The sequence below is a fragment of the Hippichthys cyanospilos genome, chromosome 4 (assembly GCF_059441005.1).
Source record: "Hippichthys cyanospilos isolate Australia breed blue-spotted pipefish chromosome 4, RoL_Hcya_1.0, whole genome shotgun sequence".
NCBI classification, from domain to species: Eukaryota; Metazoa; Chordata; class Actinopteri; order Syngnathiformes; family Syngnathidae; genus Hippichthys; species Hippichthys cyanospilos.
In genome coordinates this window covers 14,359,837-14,384,059 of record NC_142372.1, presented here as the reverse complement: position 1 = coordinate 14,384,059, position 24,223 = coordinate 14,359,837, and the positions used below count along the sequence as shown (strand labels likewise).

Below are 24,223 nucleotides of genomic sequence, written 5' to 3'. Positions count from 1 at the left end.
GTGTATTTTTGAAACTTTCAAAACATTTCATTTATTTGCCAGTTATTCGTTTCTGAACTCGGTAATACGATTTGAGGTTACTGAAAGAAAGTACTTTTAATGTGTTGCAACTACCCCTGAAGGTAGTGAAACAAAGCACTTAATGAAATGCAACAAGAAATGAACAATACAGTATTCTTTTTCAACTGTGTCCCCAAAGATGACTTGACACACATCACTTGAAGCTGAGCTTTGGAAATACACAATGGCATCACAATGTTCTACACGTTTGATTTAGCTGAAATAGGTTATGCTTCAACAACTTCTTTGCTCATTGAAAATAATAGTGTTATGAAAATAAAATTACACCTTTGGTTGCTCACTTGTACATTCATCTAAAATATACAGATGAGTAGAACAGGTTCAAATAGCATTAAAAAGCAATTTTTCCAGAACTCCCATGTCAGTTTTGTTATCGTCCCTGTCCAGCAGAACTACCGCTATACTATATCTAAAACACATGCTAGTTGCATCTGTGTTGCTCTTACAGCAATATAAGGTGTAAGACCTACTATGACCGCACTTTTTGGTAGCAAGACAAAACACCCAAAAATTACGTTCAATTGTTAATTCAACAATTCAAAAATGGACGCTCGAAGAAAATGGTTGCTGTCAACAATTCTTGCCTAGTCTACATTACTTTTTTACTAAATGACCAAAAAAAGCCTTCAATACTTAACAAAAGGGAATGCCTGTCAACACCCAACTCTCATCAGAAAGTAAATATGCAACATAAGCTATAATTCACCAGTAAACCCTGTGTGCCTGACCAGTTCCTTCAGCACGTAAGCATTATACTATGTTTTAAACAGTCTTAAACATATCTACATTTTTCCACCTGTTATTTCCAGACAAGCATTTGAACTTTTGTTGAGGCAATATGATGGTCGCCCGGCTCCTACAGTGAGGAAAGGGAGGGGTTTTGCCACACAGATTTAAGCTTTCAAGAGCGTAAATAGAATTTTTCTCATTCCATTCACAACACTTAACACTAAATTGGCAGATAGTATAGATTTGTAAAGAAATCTGAAATTTACCATGTTTAGTCTTAATGGGTTTCTGCCAGACAGGGACGTTATCACCATCCATTTGCTATCAATGCATAATTGTGATAGATGTTCCAGATTGTAGATATCCTGTCAATTTAGACAAAATTTTCACCGGAAGCAAATGCACTTGATTTGTTGTGTACGAGTGAGTAATTAGGCTTGGTTACAATTCATACAATGAACCCTCACACATTCCTTAATTTGCTGAAAAAGTCACTATCTGGTGCCAAGTGGCTGGGTTCAACTGAGCTGGAACGTTAAGGCCATATCCTTGTTGAATAGAAAAAAGTTTTGCTCCCATTTTGTACCATCTACAGATAAGTACATCGCTATTTGGGTGGGTTATCAATTATGCACGTTTTGCTTTTCACGGGAGTTCACTGTAAAGACTGCATCAGCAACTTTTGTCGCCACGATTATTTTTGGAGAATGATTTTTGTGAGCAGTCCTGACCAATAAGTTTCTGTCCTCAGCCCTCTCGACAGTCCACAAAGTTGCCTTTTATCCAGTAACAGATTTGAGCGTATTTGAGGGGTGTGATTCTCACGGCTACATTAAATTCCTGAGACGCCCCTTGACGCTCCACCCACTGGTGCCCGGAAAACACGCCGATCACTTTCCTCTCCCAGCGCCCCCTTCGGCTCTCCCACATCCGGGCGTAGACCCCAGACCCGCTGGCCCCGGGCTGGGCGTCGCAGTGCTGGTAGAGCAGGTCCGACGTCTCCTCTCCGGCCTGACAGAATCGATACACCAGCTGTCCCGGACGGTCATTGTCAAACCCTGAGAAGTGCACCCGTCGCCCAGGGAGCCTCTGAGAAGGAGGGCTCACCCCCAACTTCATATGACGTCGTTTGTGGGCCTTTTTGAGTTCTAAAAGCGCATAGTCGTAGTCCATCCCAATGTCATTGGCATTGCCTTTAATCCATCCTTTGGGCACATGCGTGCGCTTGGCTCGGATCCACTGGAACTTCATTTTCTCAGACGCGATAGGGGCGTCGTTTGGACCGCTCTCAACACGGTTGGTCAAGTTGGAAGTTAGAGACTGTGGGTCTCGTCTGGGTTTTAGAAAGCCCACTCGGAGCCTCTGGGCACCCTTCACATAATTTTTACCATCATGAACACAGTGAGCAGCCGTTAGAACATGCCGATCCCCGACAAGAGTGCCAGAACAGCCCGTGGACAGTTTGACGGCCACCGAGAAAGGATATTTAAGCACAAATTTCTGGCCCGCGATGCTGTATCGCCCATCGTGACCAAAGATCTGACGCTTCCGTCTGGTATGTGACCGTTTGCCTTTCTCAGAAGGTGCCAAGGAGTATGGGGGGTTTTTGCCGGACCCGAGGTTATAACCGTAGATCCCGATGGAGGTTTCAGTCAGTCGTCCGTCTGAATGAAGAGTCTCATAGGCCAGGAATTGCCGCAAGTCTGAGTAGCTGGGCAGAGGTGCCTTTTTGTGGCATTCTGGATCACACGGGGAGGAGACGTCAAGGCGCGCTTGAGACAGGAAGCGTGGGGCCGGGCGACTCTCGCTTTGCTGTGGGAGGACCACTGGGACACGCTGAAGAATCCAACGGGGTCGTGAGAAGGAGAAAACCGCGGGAAGTGTGACGAGGAAGAGAAAGATGTGGATGAAGGGGAACCTGTGGATGGAGCAGAGGATATCAGATGGACAGCGCAGATGGAACATTGTTAATTGACGGAAGCATCCTGTGAAATCCCATTTATGACGAGGGAATCCAGAGGCACGGACCTGCCGGTGTGGAGTAAACATTTTTGACGGACAAACTTGTATAAATGCATTTACAAGTATGTTTGAGAGTAATCCGAACGTTGGAATGTACTTGTCAGCTAAATGCTAAAAATATAGCCTTTTTCCCATAAAACTGTGGGGAATGCTTATCAACACTCTGTGGCATTATGGGAACAAAGGCAGTGTTTTTAAGCATTTAGATTATGAATACATTCAGACCTATTTGAAAGTACATTTGAACATATTTCAAATTACTTGCAAGCTACTTTTTGATTAGTTTTTTAAATACAGTTGAGCATACTCACAGACACACCTATGATGCTGCTGATCCTACTGAATATTAAGATACACAATGTTTGACAAATAAAAACTTTCTACAAATTACCCCAGCCACTGTGATGTCATTTTCAGTTGACAGCAAATGACAAAATGACTACGCTCCTGAAACGAATAAAAATGAGTGGACTTCTACATAATTCATTATCTACAAATGCATCAGAAAATCATGTTAAGGCTGCAATGAATATACTACTGTAAACAAAAAAATTGACTTGCAGCTCCCCTCCCCCAAATTTGCAGACTTTGAAAGTAGCATGTTGCTATACTAATATGTGGATTTGAACTCGATTATTTTTTTCAGCCCTCCTGTGCAGTATGTGTACAGTAAAAATCCATTAAAAGAACCAAGCCTGCAAATCTTAAGCACGGTTTAACAGGGTTCACAATAAATCCCATTCTGACTGCATGTTTGAGCCCCTTTGACTGCATGCATGGAAAACATCCGCATTCCCAAAACCGACATCACAGATTCAAAATTAACCTCATGGGAGCGGAGGGAGAGCGTTTCATCTGCATCGGAATTTGGCAGCTGCAGACATGCACTGTATTTAATGAGCAATATGTCAGACAGGGCAAAGTTCAAGCCCTAAGAGGCTCGCATGGAAAATCCCTAAAGTGTCCTTTAGTGTTTGGCCTTAAGTCTACAAAGACCGCCTGAATAATATTTTCATGCACTGCGTATATTTAGGACGCATAGATCAAGCTGACTTGCGTTACACGCACTTGGTCACTGCCCCTCCCCTCCTTGCGGTTCACGCATGACTTTTAGGCCATTGATCTACATGTATAGTCTTGGGTCTGAAAATAATAGAATGAAATCCCCTTGAATTAATATTTTACAACTGTTGCCACTTTTTAACAGAACTCTTTTAATAAATTCCACAGACATTGTGTTTTCTTTTTAACAAGATGAACTCAATACATTGTTTTCTCTTATACACATTTGATAAATGTGAGGTTAATCATATCACATTGACTAACATTGATTTCATACCTTTGGCCTGAAGTGGTGGGAAATAACACTATTCAAATATTTGACTCCACTTGGGGTAGATTTTTCAGGCATCTGTACTTGAGTATATATTTTCATATTTACTTACTTTTACACTCTGCATTTGAACTCAATATCAACTTTCTACATCTTACGTAATCAAAATAGGCATTAGCTGTTTTTTTTTATGTAAAATAGATGTAAATTGAGAGGCAATGTCAGTCAATTACGACCTTGATTGATACTGGCTTGAGAATTTGGGATTTTATAATGTGGGGAAAAAACGTGAACCAGAGGGCATTAATCGCAAAGACATCAGATTTAAAGAAACAAAATATTCCCAATCCAGTGAAATTTTTGGCCTGTCATGTTCTCAGAAATGCATTTTAAAAGCTTAGAATATGTGCAAACAGTAGCTTGCTCCCGGGGTTCAAAATTAAGCAATAAATGCCATTTGTTGGAATTTTTAGTCATCTGACACTGACACTTGGAGGTTACAGGGGAGAACATTATATGTGCAATGGTTCATTTTTCTGTTTTGCCAAGGTATCAAACCATGTTTTGTACATTTACCAGCGTTCATATACAGTATTTTTGCTTTTGTATACAAGTAAGTACAGGGAAAAAAAGCGGAACGTTCACTTTTTTTCCCCCCACAAAATATCACAAATTTATTTGGTTTGTATATGTTTTTCACTTAGGAAGACGTGAAATTCCCCAAAAGATCAATATCTCAGAAATATCTCGCTGGCTGTCTAATCAATGTATGCTAATTCTGTTTGGAGTTTGCGGACTTTTTACCACCTCTGTAGTCCAGAGCAATATGAGTCCTCATACTTTATGAAACCTTGACATTACTTTTATATCTAAATACTGTAATTATTTAATTTGGGGAATTGTTTTGAACAAAGCATGCAAGTATGTGTTTGTTTTAGAATAAAGCAGGTGTAAAATACCGTTTATTTGGACATGGATAAAATACTTACCGTGGTGGTCTACTGTTGGAGCGCATCGTTCACGTAAGATAAATGTTTACAGTCCGAGTTGAGGGGTTTTTTTTGTTTTTTTTTTACCAACTATTGAGCTGCAGGGGAAGATCACGACTTCTTCGAACTAATCCCGAACCGATATATGAAGTTGTCCCATGTCGCATGTCTTTTGAGCTGCAATGTCGCGTCTGTGCATGCAGGAGCAGAAAGTAGAGGACGGAGGAGGTCTCCAGCAGGCGTGTCTGCCGACCGGCCGCCTGTCACATCTGCACAAAAGAAACTCCGCAGGTCAGTCACGTGACATAAGGAGTCACCGCCGAGCCGGGTACACAAACGTGCTGTTGTTTGAGCCAATGCATGTGGGTCATCATTCTTTCGTTGGAGGACCTTTTAAATCCCGCCCATCACATTTTAAACCACATATAAAACACTGAAACATGCCATTTCTGCGTAAATGCACTTGTCCTGAGAGCTAATGTGACGATAAAAAGGAAGAGAAAAGAATGTTTAAAAATACAGTATATTGAAAAATATATTGGAGCACAGTGATCCCTCGTTTTTTGCAGTATTTTTTTAATGTGAAAATGCTATACATATTATTTAAGACAAATATTCCTGCAGTACACATATGTACTTCAATCTTAAATGATTGAACCTGATACACTGTACAGTAAGTGAGCAGTTAGACCTTTCCTTTGAAATCTCGCACGGCTGCGGTCATACTAGTAGCGGCCCAGACACTGTATTAAAGTCAAATCTGTACATGATCAAACAGGATAGCAATGGAGAGTTTTCACTTGAAATACCATTTTATTTTAAAAGAAACCTAGGTAAGAGATTTCCAACAGTCTGGTGAACATCTGCTCCATTGTGTTTCTGCCATGACAATGTCCGTGCAGTGACCGTTGGAAATCTCTTACCTAGATTTATTTGATCATAAAATGGTATTAAAGTGTAAACTCTCCAGTGTTATCATGTTTGATCATGTACAGATCTGACTTTAATTCAACGGGCTGGCCGCAGCTGTGCGAGACTTCATTGGAAAAGGGGAACTGTTCACTTACTGTACAATGTATAAGGTTTAATTATTTAAGACTTAAGTAATATGTGTACTGCAGTAGTTCCGAGGAGGGCCCGTGGCAAGTGTATTTATAGTTACCTCGTCTGTCTGGCATGCAAGAAACCGTCACAATCTGTCCCCACAATACAGTTTAGGTTTTTTTTTTTCCCTAAAAAAAAAATCAGTGAAAGACCGCGAAACTCGAAGCCCGAAGTAGCAAGGGATCACTATATCTCCAAAAATGCCATTTTCTCTTGTCCCTCCCAAGTCCCGCCTTAAGAGATGATATCGCATCTCCAATAAATAAGTTACAGTAACACTTGCATTTGTTTTAATAAGCATAGTATTTCAACCAATAATTATTATTGAAAGAAGGTGTCCCCCACTACATTTCACGCAACCCTGCTACCATAATCTTGAGCGTGGTAGAAGAAGAATGCAGTGAATCACATGGTAAACTTGATTTGACATCATCAAAGGTTTTCCAAATGAATGGTTATAGCAAAATGGTTCTTACTTTTGTTTTTCATATTTTTATAACATAGTCTTGATTGAGTGTCTTACACTCCCTCACACAACCCTTATATATTATCAGAATAAAACACATGTATTTATTTGTTTTTACTTACTTACATGTAAGTTTTACATTTTACTTGTGCACAAGTAAAATGTTTTCTTTGTTCAGCAGTAAAAGCGAGCTAAAATAAACAGCTAGCTTGAACATATTTCTGAGAGAAAGTTATGGATTTATCCCATATTGTAGCATGGCTATAACACGATGATTTTCTTTCAATAACATACACACAATTCTGCCAATTAACCTTTTTAGCTAAAAAAATAAAATGCTAGGACAGCTTAGATTTTTGTCAAGGTTTTCAATGGTATACTATAATGGTAACTATAAAGAAATAAATATATATAAAAATAGACAACTGTAAAATCTGACAATATCAACCCTGAAGCACTGCTTGCATGTGCTTCATTTTAATCAAAAACCCTGTTATTTGCAACCCTGCCATACTATAAAGTAATACTAAAATCAAAATAATGTGTTTTATTGTGAAGGGTTTATTCAGCAATACTTTTAAAATTCAGAGTTGTTTCTAACAAAAGAGGACAGGACAAATACATTGATTGTTTACAGAAAATCTAAGATTTAAAATCATAAAATAAATAGTTCTTTTATTATTGTTTGTATTTCAATATACTGTACCTCCATTTCTTAACAATCCACGTGAGAGCAGGTTCTTTGGAGTGAATAGCAAGTCGGCAAAAAGTCAAATAAAGTTGACCTGTTATTATAAGGAGTGTATCCCAGCTGACTTTGCGTAAGGGGCGGGGGTCACACGCTTGACAGTCAAACCATTTAATTTTTAATTAACCTTACCTGTGTGTATTTGGACTGTGGGAGAAAACTGGACTCGAAAACATTCAAGTTGTCCTTGTTAAAAAAAAAAAAAAAAAAAAAAAAAGATTTTGTCAATCTGTTGAGCTTTAGTGGTACTTCCCAAACTGAATTTGGTTTTCCCCCTCTCTTTCTAATTTCAAATGCATGTTGCATTGATTTGGTTCTTTGAATTGATGAGTTTTTAGTTAAGCATGTCAATGACTACATCTCCTTTTTAGGGTGGACCTGCTGGCTCATATACTGCCCTCAATAACCCGCAACCCCTCCTATCCCACAACACAGTTACAATTAACACACATACGCACTTCTGAACGTGAATTTAGGGCAAGGGGTTCCGCCAGCTTCTCCCCGTCCTCTTATCAGCCCTCACTTTTGGATGTCGTGTGCAAGATATCAAACATTTTAAAAATGGAAAGGAAGTAGTTTTTCATTAATATGTATTGCTCGGTGCTTATGAGAAAGACATGTGTTTGAGATGGTTATGAAAGAAGCCGTGTGTTTGACTGTGCCCACTGTTGTCACGGAGACCCACATTCCCTGGACTACTGTCCATGTTAATTGTTGAATTCCACCCACTCTCATGCCTCTGGCCCCTGACACGATCTAACAAGTATGGGCACTCTCGTGTACTGTATTTCAGTCCCTCTCCACTTCTTTTTGTTATCCCAGTTTTTCGCCTCTCACTTTCTCATTTTGTTCTTGTTTCTCCATCCCTCAAGGCCACAGGACAGCTGTTTGGCTCAAGCAGATCACCACTTAGGGCCTTGAGCAGTTCCTCGCTGTGAAATGTTTGTGAACCCGGGCCAAGTCTCAGGGCGAGTCCAGGAGGAACATACAACCCAAAATCCGTTTCATATACAACTTTTAATTCCTCATGACCAAAGGTAAACACCGTCAGCTGATGCTAAACACAACCGATGCTAATTCATAGCCTTGTTTAGTCACTGTGGGAACTATGTGTAGCGTTTTTATTCTTTAAAATCTCCCTTGTTTCCTACAGCATCTTAGAAAAGTAAACACACCCCTCACATTTCTGTAAATACTTTCTATCTTCGTTATGGGGCAGTATTAAAGAAATAAATGGTATTACTACAATGGTATACAGTTACTTCACAACCCAAAAACACAGCCCTTAATCAGTAACCGCTGGCAACAAAAGTATCTACACCCTCAAGTTAAAATGCCCATATTTTCAACAAAATTGAGTAGGCCTACACAATTCAAATGTTTGCAACTGTTATCTTTTGATAGGAAAACACTGTAAAATTAACATTATCGCACTGTAAAAACTCATTGTCCGATGCATCTCGTGTAAGTGTGTAAATTCATGCGCCCTGAAAATAACTTTGCTCCCGGTCATTATCACTGACCGGTCGAAATCACTGGTGCAAATGGGGGTTAGGTACATGAAGGCGACCCAGTGGGTATGTGAGAGCCAATTGGATCTTGTTTTTTATTGCCGTGACAGGAAGAGTACATTTTCCTTTTCAAATAAAGATCAAATAAACTGGACGTGAAGAGAGACTTTTGTAGACCTTTATTTTTTTTTTTACTTCTACGGATGTGCATTGTTTCACAATTTGGTTGGGGATACTTGGCATAAAAATAAATAATAATAAAAACAAAAAAACAGATACATCATTGAACGAAATGATTGTGATCCACTATTCCAAACCATTAGGGACAAAAGTGAGTACACCACAAAATGATAACGTACAAACTGGGCCCATTTATTTTTACTCAACAGTGTCATGTGACCAACTAGTGTTAGAGGGTTTCAGGAGTGAATCTCTAAAAAAAAAAAAGGTGTCTCACTTTAGGGTGTGCTCACTTTTGTTGCAGCATTGGAGAAGTGCCATTTGTTCATTGTTTGTACGAAAATAAAAATGTGAGCAGTGTGCTAATTTTGAGATACATTATCTCAACCTTTTTGCATAATTTCACCCTCATTTTTCTTTGTTTAGCCAGTGCTGCTATACTCAATTATTTGCACTTAGGAGTTACGACTGCTATGTGAAGGTTAACATTTCTGTGTTTTCTTAAGCAGTTACAGAATAATGTAGGGAATTTGCTAAGTACACAAGGTTATTCATTCACCTTCATTGTGTGTTTTATTTTATTGCTCGTTACTGTTATTTCCCATTAATGTCGTTTGGAAGGTATTTCTGAGGTTTACTGTATGTTGATCCTCACACTGGCAAGACTTATCGGGGTTTTCCCTTTATTTGTTTCTCATCCACACATGAAGGATCGCTTGTTAATTGAGTGATTTTAACCCGCCCCTGGAACTCGGCCTTTGGACTGTGTGCATGAGTAAAACACTTGGCATGGCTCAGCATGCCGACTTCCTGCCCTTTTGGAAAATGACTCAGGGCTGGTGAAAGATGCACAACAACAGTGAGAGCAACAATATGTACGCACTTGAACGTGAAATTCACTGTCCAAAATATCTTAAACAGTGACTATCTGACTGACTTGTGAGAAATCATTTCAACTGAACTGGTGAGCCCAGTGTATCATTTTGATAGACAAGAATGGACACAATGCTCTCACAAACTATGCCAAAACCTGAAGTGCAATGCAATTTATTTAAGAACACTATATTATAATGTACAGATTAGTTAGTAGTGCGTAAATTTGTGCTATGTCATTTGTAACATTTTAATTCTCATAAATGTTTCCATCCTCACATTTTCTATCGCGCTTACTTCCTTTTCAGGTTTGTGAGTGAATTGGAGCCTATCGTAGTTGACTTTGGGTAAAGCACAGACTACGCCCTGAAATGGTGGCCAGTTAATCAACAGAAAGAAAAGAGTTGGAACTGAATCCACGCTGTCTGCATGAAAGTCAGATGAGGTAACCACTCCAGCACAAGTTATCCACTCATGAATACACAACATTTTCAACCTAACCAATTATGTCTAGAGAAGATCTGCTAGCTTGATTCTAATATGTAGACAAGCTAATGCAAATTAGCATAGAGGTCACAGTAATGTTAAGCTTGTTATTGTAACATGCAAAAAGCACAAACAGAGTAATACTAATCCTTGCACATATATTCTCTTCGTTTTGTAGGAGCAAGGAATTTTGTTGGGTTAGTAAGGGACCTTCTCTGCATCATTTTAATAGTTACACTGCATTTTCCATTTGAACTCGAGTCCCTGAACTGGGATGCGGACATGCTAACCACTGCTCCACCGAGCCTCAGTGAAGCTAATTCAGTCATTTATTATTTTACAATCATAATAATCATAATTACCACCTTGAATGAGTAATGGGCCTGCGAATACTGGAGGGTCAGCTGGGCTACTGTCTAGCTAACGAGATGGATGGATGGAGACTTTGGATAGGTAATGAGCTTGTCTTAAGTCATGACAGTGAGCAGCATGTGTGTGGCAACATTTGATTGATTGGTCTGTGCGTGTGGGTGGTTATTTAAAATACTATGTACTGCTTGTAGCACTTTAATTTTCTTTTGTCCATCATAAAGTAGAAAAGCGTTTACTTCAGGCTAGTTTGGTTTTATATGACAGGAGGGGATTCCATGTAATTTCTAGTTTCCTTCCAACTAAAAAAAAGTCTGTGAAGCTGCATGGAACATTATTATTTATTACCAGTTGGATCTTGCATAGGCCACAGCACATAGGTGATTTATTTCAGCAGTCTAAACAGTAATCCAAGTTAAGCATGTCTCATTCATCATTAGAATGTCTTGAAATTTGCCATTTCTATTTCAAAAGGTTTGTCTGCTGCAAGGAGCTGTGACTCAGTGACCTTAAAGGAAACCTTTTGATGAGTCAAGTGCAGTCTATCAGCCAGATAGAATTAAAGAAGCGGTAATAACAGTGGATCAAATCTAATAGCGTGAGAAGCATAGCGGATGCCCGGGGCTTTATAACTTTAGAAAATGCCCACTACAATTTCTTCTGTGGACGTTAAACTTTTGGAAAGTTCATGGAAAATTTTCAGTGAGAAATTAAGATTTTACCAGATTTTACTGGAGTGATTAAGTTCACGTCACCTGTGTCCCTTTCACAGTGACACAATATGACTCACACGAGCCAGAACAATGACTGCTGTTGGCTTCCTGTTATGGCACTTATTCTTCCAGTGCACTTGTTGCCCTATGTGTGCTTTGGAATCTCAAGGGTCCAACTCTTCCATCCTGGTCGAGAGATGGTGGTGACATGCGACATGTTGAACATGAAGTGTCAGCATACAGACTAGGTGGGCTGGATCTTCAGCAATTTAATTTTCATTTTCACTGGCATCTCTTCTTATCTTGTCCATAATCAATTTTTTTGTGACGATGAAAGTCAGGAATTTAGAATCGGAGCTTACTGAGCTGGAAGCTAACCAGTTCCATTCTTCTTTTAATTGCTAAAACATTCTATCACACCAGTTTTGGCTTCAATAAAAGCACTAAAACCGCAAAAAGTGAAGTGGGAAGTAGAGGGAACACTGTATTCTAAAAGTATCTGTTTCCAATGGCTGTCAAGTGGCTGTGACGTCTTTACGAGGTAATAGATACGCTGTACAAAGTAATTGAAGACTTCCTGCCGTAGTCTGCCTTTGTGTCTGCTATCATTCCACCTCTCCCACCCAGATGCCCTTCCTCACATATGAAATAACAATTGCCGTAGTAACTCCTTGTCGTGCACGGCATCATTACTAATCAGTAGGAAGTGTGGAGCTTTTCGGGTTAATTAAAGCTTCCGTGTGGGAAATGGGGTTCTGCTCTGTAGTCTCAGTTGGAGGGAGACCCGTGTGCCATGCTAACAAAGGGCTTTTCCATGTTGTAACATTAGGATGATTGTTCCACTGTTTTGATTGTTAACTTTGTTATCACTCCATCAGGGCATTTCTTATGAGGTCATTTTTCAGGTTAGGTATGGTTTTGGATGGAGTATCATATAATAAGCTAATGGGTGGATCCTGCCATCGCTAAATCTGTCTATTGGAAGAGATGCAGCATTTAAAGGAGCCGTAACATGAAAAGTCAACATTTTGCAACTTTTAACCATGTACCAATCTTAATTTCTCAAGGCAATGCCAAGGGCAGTGAGGATGAACCCAAGGAACAGGCTTAAATGGTGTTGAAAGTTTATTCATATTGCTTTTTGCTTAATGCAAAAAAGGATAACATTTTAGGTGTACTTATTCATCTTTTTTTTAAACAGATAATGATCTTATTTGCAGTCACCACAAGTGTGTGTGTGTGTGTGTGTGTGTGTGTGTGGGTGGGGGGGGGGGGGCTTTCTCTTTCCTAGAGGGCGCTACAAAAAATAATTGAGACATATTGCATTAACCTGTCTAAGGCATTTGACATTATGAGACAGTGGACTCTATCTCGTATTTGGAGAATTGTGCAATTGAAAGTCTCCACATCCTCAATGTAATGTTAAATGATATTCTGCCATTTCTTCTATGGAATACTTTTTAGTGGGATTTTTTTGTGTCTCAGGGTAAAACTTTATTTTCCTTTTTTATATGTCATAAACTGGATTTCCTGTGCTTTTGAGTAAGTTGGGTTTAGCTGACTGGCAAGGAAAAAAGATTGGATTTTTTTCCATAGACAGTGCTTAATGTCTGAGGGAGTGGTAAACATTTGGAATTTATCATGCATCTGTTTTTTGTAGTGCACTGATTGTCTGTTAGTCATTTATCAAGCTACACACAGGCCCTCAGGCAATTAGTCTTGTAGTCTGGTAGTACACTGATTTGTCTTAACACTGGATCATCTGTAATATCAAATAAATGGATAGCATTGAACCTCCATCGTCCCATACCCACACAAAATGGTATCAAACTGTGTATGAATTGCCCAGAAACCCTTTTTGACTGTCTTACATCAGCTTACAGTAAAGCGTGCTGATCAAGTGCACAAGGAATGGCGATAATGAATTGCAGCAGGTTGTGAGCCCATTAACAAGGATTCATCTTAAAGGGTGTGTGTGTACCAAACGACCATGTGTGCTCGGAAAGAGACATTTGATACTTCATAAACAGACGTATGCAAGGGGACGTTTTTGCAGCACCATAAATTGTGTTTTATCTTCACATATACAAAGTGAGCATTAATGGTCTTTTCACAACATGTTGTAACCTTCCTCTGAAACACGAGAGCACTTTCTTTATCCATAAACAGGCTCCCACCTACTATAATATTTTATATGGAAATGTCACACTTACTGTCTAGTATTGCACAGTGAGCTTCAGTGAGAGGTGCTAATCTTTCTTTCCAATGAGAAAACAAAACAAAGTGGGCCAACATCTCAATAAAGATAGTTTTCATGCCTGAAGTTCCATGTTTTTGGGGGGTATGCTCATGTATGTTGCCTTACAAGACAGATGCAAAAACAAGGATGTTGCTTAAGATGAGGAAGAGGAACAGGATAGGTGGAGGCCTGAATAGAAGTATATTTTACGTGTGTGAGACAAGGTGCTTTCTGGACTTGAATGTACTTGTGTACATGTGAGTGAACAAAGCTGTGTGCACACTCTAATTTTCATACGTCAGAAATGTTTTTATGGGACCGTGGGAGTAGGCGCGGCTCGTTCGTTTTGGCCTTGTCTTTGAGTGTCTTCATCACAAGGAAGAAATAGAACTTTTTTTTTTTTCCGGCCACCAGACTGAAAATGTTTATTATCACTGACAGGCCCTTCTTAAGTAGATCAAATCAAACAATGAACTGGCTTTAGTCCTGAACCTATTTTTTCCTGAGGTTTTCCCTTAATCTTCTGTGATTACAAATTTTCTCTTCTGTTATGCTAATCTTAATTTGTAGCCAAATACAAATTAATTTTGGCAACAAGCAGTGCTTACTTGCACTCAATAGCCTACATAAACAAGGAATCAATGCTGGCTTGGTGGAACAACTTTAATTGAGCTTAAAAAGTGGTAATTGTGGAACTGTGTATTAATTACTACCACATCCCTCACTACCTTTTCCAAACTACAGCAAGAATTCCTTCCCAAAATATTAATGATTGCATGCATGCAAAATTGATTAATAGTAAATAACTCAAATCTCTACCTAACGTTTTAAAGTGCACATAGCTTAGAAATTCAGCTTTTTGGAGCTTTTTAACCATGTTACAATATTATTTTATCACCCTAAACAACGCCAAAGTGTCATTTTCCTTCATTAGTGCATTTCTAAAAGTTCCTTGGTTTTTTTGCACACTCAGCCCTGGCCCGCCCGAGCAAATAATAAGAGACTTTCGTTCATGTCTCTCTTGGTAACTGTGTGGAGGTACCGCCTCTACACCACCCCTATACTGCCCATGCAAGAAGAAATGCATGCCCAGCTTATCTAAGGAGTCTCTAAGGAGTCTTTTTTTTTTTTTTTAACTTTCGGTTTCATTCTGGTGTTAGGGACAAAAGATTTTGCGGCCAAGTAAACAGCAACATTTCATTTATTAGTTACAAATTTTTGTTGTATAACTGTACTTGCGAGGAGAGTGGCCACGAACCTGGTCTTCTCAGACCTCCTTCCAGTCTAACTGCACATCTTGTCTGCTCCTCATTTATTCATTTATATTGGCCCTAGGTACAAATGCCATTGCTGCCCTAAAGGATTGGGGGAGAGATCTAGCAACAATGCAAACCATCAGTTTGTGATAGTGAGGGTTGTAGGTGCACTTCCGTGCTGTGATCTTCTTTCTTAGGAACACAAAGACTGACCTTGCGCTTTTCCGTCCTTGGGTCGGTTCATGGCGCCTGCTGTTGTTCCTAGAGCCAGTTTAAACGTGCTGTCTCCTCAAACCTTTTTCGCAAACATACAACCATACTAAACTACCAATATACTTATTGCAAAAAACAAATATGGGATAACCAATTTCCAATTATTCTAACAGCAGTGTGCGGTCTTTTGACGGATCTTTTGCTTACTTGGCTCTCCAGTTGATTTTGATGTCAGTAAAAAGCCTCTTTTTGGCTCCTTTATTCACTCAACCTCTGACTCCCATCACTGATTACTGCAATGTTAGCTTTGTTGTGTTTTTTTTTGTTTCGTCGTAATGATCGGCTTTCGAAAGATGTCAGGAAGTGGTCACGGCAGACAGATGTGGCTTCAGTTAATGAGATATTTCACTTCCTGGTTAGAAATGTTGGTACTAAAAAAAAACCTCATATTTCATAAAAAATCAAATCACTAATGCTCTAAAAGTAAACCATCATGTCATCATTTATTTAAATGTAGAAAGCTTAAAATATGGGCCTTTTAACTTAATTGCTCTTAAATTGAGATATTGAGCTTTGGAAATGTGAATGTGACTGAAATGTGAAAATGTACCATAACCTTTACAGTCCAATGTAATTTGGCCTTTTGTAACCTTTTAAATACAAATACAATTACAAAGAACTGAGTGACAAAATTCACAATAGAAGTTCAATGACAATCTCCAAGGCACCCGATTCTATGTGTTCTATCTGCAACTCTTCAAGTCTATGTGTGTGCGTGTGTGTGTGTGTGTAACAAGCTTGTTTCGTGTCGCCTTGGTTTCATGTCCTCAAAATGTGAACAGCAGGATGAAGAGGATTGTTTGCTACAAATGATCCACAAAATGTCTTGGTCCATTCAAGCATCGCATGAGTGTTATTATGATATCATATTTTTGTTTTATCATTTAGGTTCATGTATGAGCCTCAAATACTTGCAGTATACAGTGAGGCACCAGGCAACGATCAGATCTTCTGATTTGCCTCTTATTGTTGTTAAACTGACCTCAGTTTGGCGAGGAAAAACTGTTCTTATCCTCCAAGTGACTATCACTTTTATAACAATAGAGTTCCATTACAAGTGATGGAATTAGTCTGTGTGCGTGTGTGTGTGTGTGTGTGTGTGTGTGTGTGTGTGCGTGTGTGTGTGTGTGTGTGTGTGTGTGTGTGTGTGTGTGTGTGTGTGTGCGCACATGATTTGTGTGGTTCTGGGTGGGTCCTCTTTTGGGAGGACATTTCTCATTCTTAAAATATTTGTTTTAGATTTCAGTGCCATCAGTGTGCTAAAAAATTGCCCAAGGTCAGACAAAAGATGCATACACACACATGAACTCACGCACAAAATGCAGTTCCGTGAGCTAGCTAAAGTACTCAAACTCTATAGATAAGTACTTTATATAAATATGAATATGGATAAATGATTAAAAACAAAAGAATGGTAAAAGTAGAAATAGTCATTTGAATCCCTAAGAAGAAGGAAGACTTTTATATTTATATTCACCACAAAGCATTCTCTCATGGGTAAGGGTTATTTTGCTGTCATCCTCTCTGGAGGCTGAAAAGTGAAAGAGAAAAAAACAAAACAAATCCAAATCTGTTGTCAAATGCAGAAAGCAAAGAAAAACCTTACCAGGAAAACACACTCAATTCCAGAAACCCCAAAAGTCTACTAAAGTGAAGTAACAAAGTTTTTCTATTTTGTCACATCCCATTGCTGACAATGCTACAACGTGCCATCAATTCTCCACTCACTAAAAAAATTAGCCAGTCCTTCCTCAAGATTCTTTCTTCTTTTCAAATTCTTTTGTCTTGGATTACTTTTTTTTCTTTTTCATGTTTCTCTTATACTGACATAATTTGTACTCCCAGTGATTTGTATTGTTTTGTTTTCCTGCCTCCATCCTTTCAGAGCTGCCCAGGCTTGGCTGAGGGCCTCTTTTTTTACATCCATCCCAATAATGCGCTGGGGCACTATCATGTTCCATCATGCTGTGTTCGGGTCATCTATAGGACAATGAACCCCCCCGAGTCCCAAAAAAGGAATCACAGTTTTACATCCCCTATGCAGCACCAAAGTGCTTTAATGATAAGCAGAAGTTAAACACAACCCTATCAGATTATAAAACATACACAAAACTTGTTTTAGTGGAAAAAAAAAGTAAAACATTATATATCACACAGAGAAAGCTTAGACCTTTGCAACAGCTTGACAGCAGAGTAAAAAAAAAATCAGTAAAAACAGTAAAATAAGTAGGCCAAGAATGGCTTGGATTTAAGTGACGGCACACATAAAGAATTTTGGTTTCTTGTTAAGGCAGCAAATTACTCATTGCTCTTTTGTTTATCGTAGTGAATTTTTTGTTTTGTTTTGTTTTGTTTTGTTAGAGACGTTATTCCTTAATGTTTTAACCTCTCAGAATCTTTAAATAAATAAACTATAGACGGATTAAAAACACCTTGTAGATAAGGTCTTTATTGGATCGATGGCCGAAATCAGTATTGGATGGGAACAACACAGCAAAAGAAGCCTCAAAAGTTTGACATCCCGCACACTCATCTTGCCACGGAAATTGCAACCCCAGATTATAAAGAGAAAATGTATACTTTACAATCTTCTTTAGGCTACATGAAAACATAGAAACAAAAACAACTCAAAAAAAGTCAAAGAGAAATTACATTCTGGTTTGAATTAAATGCATTGTGGGTTAGGGATTTGTCTATGTTATTTTGATTATGTTTCGAGTAATTTGCCAAACCAATTGAGCAAAATCGTAAATCAAACAAGTCAACACCTTTTTCTGATGCTCATGTCACTCATCTGGCCGGGCCCTGTTTGGATAAGAATGGCGACCTCAAGTGGATAAAGACAGAACCTGCACCTCACATGGCACATGCACATATACTTAAGTGTTCAATAATTAAAAATCGGTGTGAACAAAATGAGGGGGTGGAGGGGGTACAGATACGGATCTGGTTGCCTGTCTGCTTGCCTGTCTGTCTGTCTGTTTGTCGGTTTGTCTTTCTCTGTTTATCTATCTCTATCAGCACACAACAAACATATTGCAAAATCAAATATTTAACAGTACCGGTTCGTTGAAAACATGTATTCATCCACTGAGAGTGAACGTCTACATTAAAACACATGAGAGGGTGTCATGTGACATGAGTCTCCGTTTTCTGGAAATTCCACAGATGTCTGCTTTTGACACTATCTGTAAATGTGCGCTTTCGCTGTATGAGAAATACTTCGAGAAACCACAGAACATGTTTGAAAGGAAGTCTTTAAGGCTCACATTAACTACAGCCATCATCATGAAGGTGCTGCTGCTCAAAATTATTTTCTTACTTGCATCTTTAACAGGTCAGTGAATAAATAGAAAGATTATCCCATTATAAATTATGTTTAGATGTAACTGAAATTTTATATAAGAGAATATTAATTTTCGGGGGGGCATTTTCAGGTATGTTATTGCTGACGTTATTATATATGTTATTCAGTCATGCCATTATATGGGCCATTGGAAATGTAAAAAAAATCACCTAAAATGCACCATAACATTTTTTAGATTACGCTAACCAATAATTGTTTCCGTAATTTTCTGAAAGCACATGTTCAAATGTTTTAATATTTGAGTACATTTTATCATAACGTTCTCAAACGGAACAGAAATATTTGCAACATTTTTTTGTGAGCACTGTGTGGAACATGGAACATTTGTTGTCAAATTTCCATTTCATTCAAAATGATTCACATACAGATATGATCAAAGAGTTCATTTCTATTCAGCTCCAGTGTCATCAAGTATTTCAATTTATAAATGTTTTATTGTTGTATTATACTTTCAATCATGTTGTATTTCTGCCATCTCAAACATTAATATAATTACAAATTTACCATGGCTTTTTGACATTAATACATTACATATTGCTGAAATGCTGTGTTCGCTTTTCTTGAAATCACAAGGTTCTTTGATGCCCAATAATGAGGATGTGGTTTGAGGAAAAAAAAAAAACCGCCTCTCTACATATAAACAAAGTGTATTAGGGTCATTCCAAAATTTGAGGACATGTTTAAGCAGAACCATGGAAAATGCACTACTTATTTTATAAGGTCATATTTAACAATCCACTTTTCATTTTCTGTGCATTCCACAACTTTATAACAAAGGAGTGTCCAAATCCAATCCTCAAAGGCCTCTATCCTGCAGGTTTTTAATGTTGATCTAGAGAATAGATTTTTCTCCATATGCCCCCTTAGCTAAAAATGAGTTTGACGCTGTTGTGTTAGATAATTAATGTAAAATTGTAAAAAATAAAAATAAATAAATACTGCATATATGTCAAAAAGTTCATGTAATATTTTGAATCAATTTTGAAAGAATTATATTACTGTATTTCATTCTTATTACATTATTTCAGCAACAGTTACAGTTTACCATGCAACAAGTATAGGTTGTGCTCCAATTCAGAAATGACCCGCTCAAAGGTTACATTTAGAAAAGCGCAAACTTCTATTCCACAGGTGGGTGCGTAGCAAAGCTCTATCAGGAAGTTTTTGTCAAGGAAGGTGAGATGGTTATGCTGCAGTGTGAACCAGCAGGCAATCGCCTCGATCACGGTCGAGTGATATGGACCAGTGAGAACAAGCTGCAGGTGGACCTGTGCAACATATCGGTGTATGAACAGAGGCAAATGGGTCTCCTGTGTTTTGACAGGAGCCTTGTTATTCTCACTGCTTCGGTGAGCCATCAGGGCAACTACTCATGCTCGCAAAGGTAAAGTGGAATCATGCCCGTTTGGATAAACTGGAAAAAAGATTGTGAACCACAAGTAAACTGCTGGTTGAGTGCAGAAAACTCCCAAAGGCACGCTGAAAACTCTGAACCCTCTCCACGACAGGAATGCAAGCGACCGGTTGTGGTTCAGGCTGAACGTATACACCGCATTGACTAAAGAGCTGGAGGAGAGAACTCGGTACCCGAAGATATGCTTCGCAAAGGAGTCCTGCACTTTGAAGTGTCCGGATCACAACATCCCACCCAAGAATAATCCCTATTTTACCAGACCTGAGATTATATGGCACAAGGTATTTAATTTTTTTTTTCATTTTTTTCCCCATCATTTAAATGATGTGATTAAGAATGAAAGCGCATCACATTCTCATTTACCTTGTAGGAGGGTGAGTCAGCAATGAGAGTTAAGAGCTACTTCTCAAGTGTAAAAGACAGAGACCGTGGTGTCTACACCTGTACCCGTCCTTACCTGTTTGATGGTCAAATCTATAACCTGAGCCATACATTGGTGTTGAATGTCCTCCCTAGTCAGCGTAAGCCTTCCAAAAAGTATTTGCCCTCTTCCTGGTTGCTGATTTTTTTTTTTCTGTTTTTCCACTCTCATGAAATTCATTTAAGTTGGAACAAGTTCAAATTGCCTTGCTAATGACGGTCAGAGACATTATACCTAACTGGAGCCAACTAGAAACAGCTGTGAACCTTCAGAAAATTAGACCCACAAACAATTATTCTATTCATTAATCAACTAACCGATTATAACCAATTATTATATATAACCATTATTTCCTCGAATCATAATGTCCGTGCATTTTCTGCTCTGTCAATTTGAAATAATGCCCTGTCTTATAATAAAGGAATTGGCATTAATCAATTCTTTAAATAATCATGAGGTGCAGGCTTACCCTCAACTCAGACCCTACTCATTTCTCAACCATAAAAATGACATTTAGCAAAAACGTCTTCCAATCAAAAAGTTCCAAAGCAAAAAACATTTTTGACAATAAAATAACACAAAAACACCTCTCACATTTGCCCAACAATCTCTTAATGATTCACAGAATTTTGAGTGCTTTCCCTCTGCTTTGCTACTTCATGATTTAGACGCCTTGTTCTAATTAATGGTACAATGAATTCTCCAGCAAAAATTCTTCTAGGAGAAACACATCTTCACCAAGTCATCCAGGAATCAGGTCGTGGGCAAATACTTTTCTTTTGTACAAACTAAAGCGACACATCAAATATCTTTTTATATTTTTATAGGCATCTTCAAACATAGTGTCATCTTATTCCCATCTGCAAACCAAACCTTTTATGTGGACGTGGGTGAGCATCGCTCTTATATTCCTTCAACCCATGTTCCCAGGCTAGCAGTGTGAGCTACGACCATGTGACCCTACCTCTTGTCAACAAACAGATTTTTTTTAAACTGCTTTTTCAGGTTCACCAATTACCATCAAATGTGAAGCTATATTACATATATTACCCAGTTCACTGAGTTGGCTGAAGAATGACGAATTTGTGAACAAGAATGTCTCCTACCCAGTATTCAGCAATTACACCCGGTAAGCCATCAACATGCAATCATTCGGAAAAAAATGTTTTTCTAATATTACTGTCCTGCCCTCATTTTACAGCAAAAATACAGCTGAAGGAGTAAAACACACAGCAAATCTGGTGTTTAAAAGAGTAACAGAGGCTGATCTATCAAATAGTTACACCTGTAAATTGCAATCCATCTCTCACAGGCCGAGCTTTGTCACCATCACCTTGGCTAAAAATGGTAAGCTTGATCAATACATGCAAGATTTTATGGCTCATCATGTAAAACCGCATATGTAATTTACACAAAACTGTGCTCATTAAAAGATAGGCATACATACGTTTCAAAATATTTTACATACATGCATATAAATATTGCTAACATCATTAGCGCACTCCATTGACAAGCTGTCTCTGTTTAATATTATTACCTGTATCTTTTATTTCTCCTTTTAGTCAAACCTTCCCACATGTCTGTGGTACTCTACCCACTGGTTATTTTGGCAGTGATGGCTGCAACTACCATTTTCTTTGTTAAATTCAAAATTGAAATCTCACTCTTCCTACGAGACACTCTGGGCTGCCATAAGAGAATCTCAGGTACAGTACAGTATAGCAAGCCGGGATATCATGGGGCAATTTTTCAATGCCTCGTGTGATAATGTTATGTAATCATGTCATGTTTTGATCACTCCTTGATGTAGTCATTTCATGTTTCTTTGGTACCTTCACGTATCATATAGCATTTTAGGGGAATCAAGTGAAGAAAATGTGAAGAACAATGTTTTCAAACCTTGAGGACCCCTTTGCTAGAGCCTGTCACCTGAAGTAGATATACAAAATTTTCCCCCATGATCAAATTGGATTTTTCATTTGTTCGACAATGACTTGATTTGGGATTTGAGTCTAGGCCATAATATATGCGTATCCATAGAGGTGGTCACTCCTGCGGACAGCAATATTAGCGCTATTGTTCTTTGCTGAGGATAAAGGCTATGAGTTATGTTTATTACCTCTCTACATGTACTGCTCCACCATTTATGATCAAATTTTCATTGCCTTGAGGGTTAAAACGCTGTGACATAGCTATTTGTTAGCTTTTGATGAAAGTATTAACTAAGCAGTTTTAAGGGAAAGTCATGTGGTTGTTTTAAATGAATGATGCAGTACAAATAGGGCTTGACCAATATGTTTTTTTTAGACAAACTGCAATACAGATATTTGGGAGGGTGTTCAACATCATTATCTTTGTCTTATGATGTAATATTCTCGTGTGAAAATAATGGCTAAAATCCAATTATTAGACATACAGTAGTTATTATCTTTGCATTAGTCGTACACTGAACATGAATAACCAGGAGAGCAATAAACAGTTTCAAGTCGCTTTTTTGAAGAATTGTTAGCTAGCTGCTTCTTGTTGTGAAGTTCACTGCTATCATATAGCGTTTGTATCATGAATGTTGGCTTGTCAGGCAAACCAAACGCTGGCTTGTATGTGGAAAAACCTTCGAGTTACGCATATCTCAAGACCCCACTGTGATATTATAAAACTTTTTTTTTCTCGCTTTTAGATGGAAAGATGTATGACGTGTTTCTGATGTGTTATAAGAGTGACCAAGACACAGGACTGAAACCATGCGATACAAGGAATCTGGAGATTGTTCTTGAAGAGCATTTTGGTTATAAACTCTGCCTTTTTGATCGGGATGTTCAACCAGGACAAGGTAGTCCATTTGCACAGTCGCAATAATTTGCGTCTAATCACACTCAGCTAACAACCGATTTTGTTGATGTGTCACAGCTGTGGCCGAGGCATTTCTAGACTGCATAGAAAAAAGTCAATCGGTGCTCCTGGTACCTTCTCCTGCGGCTCCGAATCTGGAGACTGGCTTGTTGAGTGCCATCCACGCAGCCCTAGTGGAACGCAAGACAAGCTTAGTTGTCATCAAACCTGAGAGTGCAGAAGAAGACAAATGGGATTACGCACCTGAAGCCTTTCCGCTCCTTGAGAAGGCGGGCCACTGTGTTATATGGGAAGATTTAAGCTCTCTGCGGCCTTCTTCCGCCTTCTGGAAGAAGCTCCGCTATCACCTTCCAGCAGCAAGCACTCAAAACAACGCTTTTCCTTTAGAAGCTTTTCCATATTAAGTTATCCTTGCCTTGTTGACGTCCGAGACATAGATTTGCTATAGGGAAAATTCCCCTGTTGTGAAAAGTTTCTGGCTGCAAATATAATTTCGTTCTAGAGGAGTTCTACTGTATACTGTAAAAGTAATGCTAAGATTTTTGAGTAATTTATTGTGGAAGTAATGCAGTTGAAGACTCCCTTACTGTGAATTTACATTTGTTTTACATAATACCCTCACAACACACAACTCAATCAATGGTATATAAAGCCAAATTACATTTTTATTTAAAGAATAAATGTTATCCGAACACTTGAACTTCCTTGTCAATTTTTCCAAAACCTGTCATAAAGAGCAGAGAAAGCGCAGGAACTTGCCCTTCAATTGTTTCAAAACCAAATTAAAAACATGAGAAAC

General features: G+C 38.6%; 2 protein-coding genes across 3 annotated transcripts; one reads left to right on the top strand and one right to left on the bottom strand.

Moving 5' to 3' along the window:
- Positions 1 to 5: 5 nt before the first annotated feature.
- LOC148424716 (serine protease 23-like) lies at positions 6 to 5,448 on the bottom strand. The gene is made up of 2 exons (XM_088412928.1): positions 5,155 to 5,448; positions 6 to 2,728 (listed from the first exon to the last, which is right to left on the bottom strand). The coding sequence occupies exons 1-2, from the start codon at positions 5,178 to 5,180 to the stop codon at positions 1,558 to 1,560; spliced, it is 1,197 nt and encodes a 398-aa protein (XP_088269054.1). The 5' UTR covers positions 5,181 to 5,448; the 3' UTR covers positions 6 to 1,557.
- Positions 5,226 to 24,041, top strand: LOC148424715 (interleukin-18 receptor 1-like). Of its 2 annotated transcripts, XM_088412924.1 has the most exons (12): positions 5,226 to 5,445; positions 8,345 to 8,509; positions 10,345 to 10,481; positions 19,871 to 20,123; positions 20,248 to 20,434; positions 20,524 to 20,674; positions 21,402 to 21,464; positions 21,580 to 21,703; positions 21,776 to 21,921; positions 22,137 to 22,280; positions 23,252 to 23,404; positions 23,482 to 24,041. In XM_088412924.1, the coding sequence occupies exons 4-12, from the start codon at positions 19,921 to 19,923 to the stop codon at positions 23,826 to 23,828; spliced, it is 1,518 nt and encodes a 505-aa protein (XP_088269050.1). In that variant the 5' UTR covers positions 5,226 to 5,445; positions 8,345 to 8,509; positions 10,345 to 10,481; positions 19,871 to 19,920; the 3' UTR covers positions 23,829 to 24,041. The 2 variants fall into 2 exon arrangements, with proteins under 2 accessions (XP_088269050.1, XP_088269049.1); XM_088412923.1 differs by lacking the exons at positions 5,226 to 5,445; positions 8,345 to 8,509; positions 10,345 to 10,481 and adding an exon at positions 18,601 to 18,709.
- Positions 24,042 to 24,223: the final 182 nt, after the last annotated feature.

Coding starts and splice junctions, on each gene's coding strand:
- LOC148424715 (XM_088412923.1), top strand. CDS start 18,613: ATGTTTGAAAGGAAGTCTTTAAGGCTCACATTAACTACAGCCATCATC. Junction 18,710..19,870: donor CTTACTTGCATCTTTAACAG/GTCAGTGAATAA, acceptor TCTATTCCACAG/GTGGGTGCGTAGCAAAGCTC. Junction 21,704..21,775: donor GTATTCAGCAATTACACCCG/GTAAGCCATCAA, acceptor CTCATTTTACAG/CAAAAATACAGCTGAAGGAG.
- LOC148424716 (XM_088412928.1), bottom strand. CDS start 5,180: ATGCGCTCCAACAGTAGACCACCACG. Junction 2,729..5,154: donor TCCAACAGTAGACCACCACG/GTAAGTATTTTA, acceptor CTCCATCCACAG/GTTCCCCTTCATCCACATCT.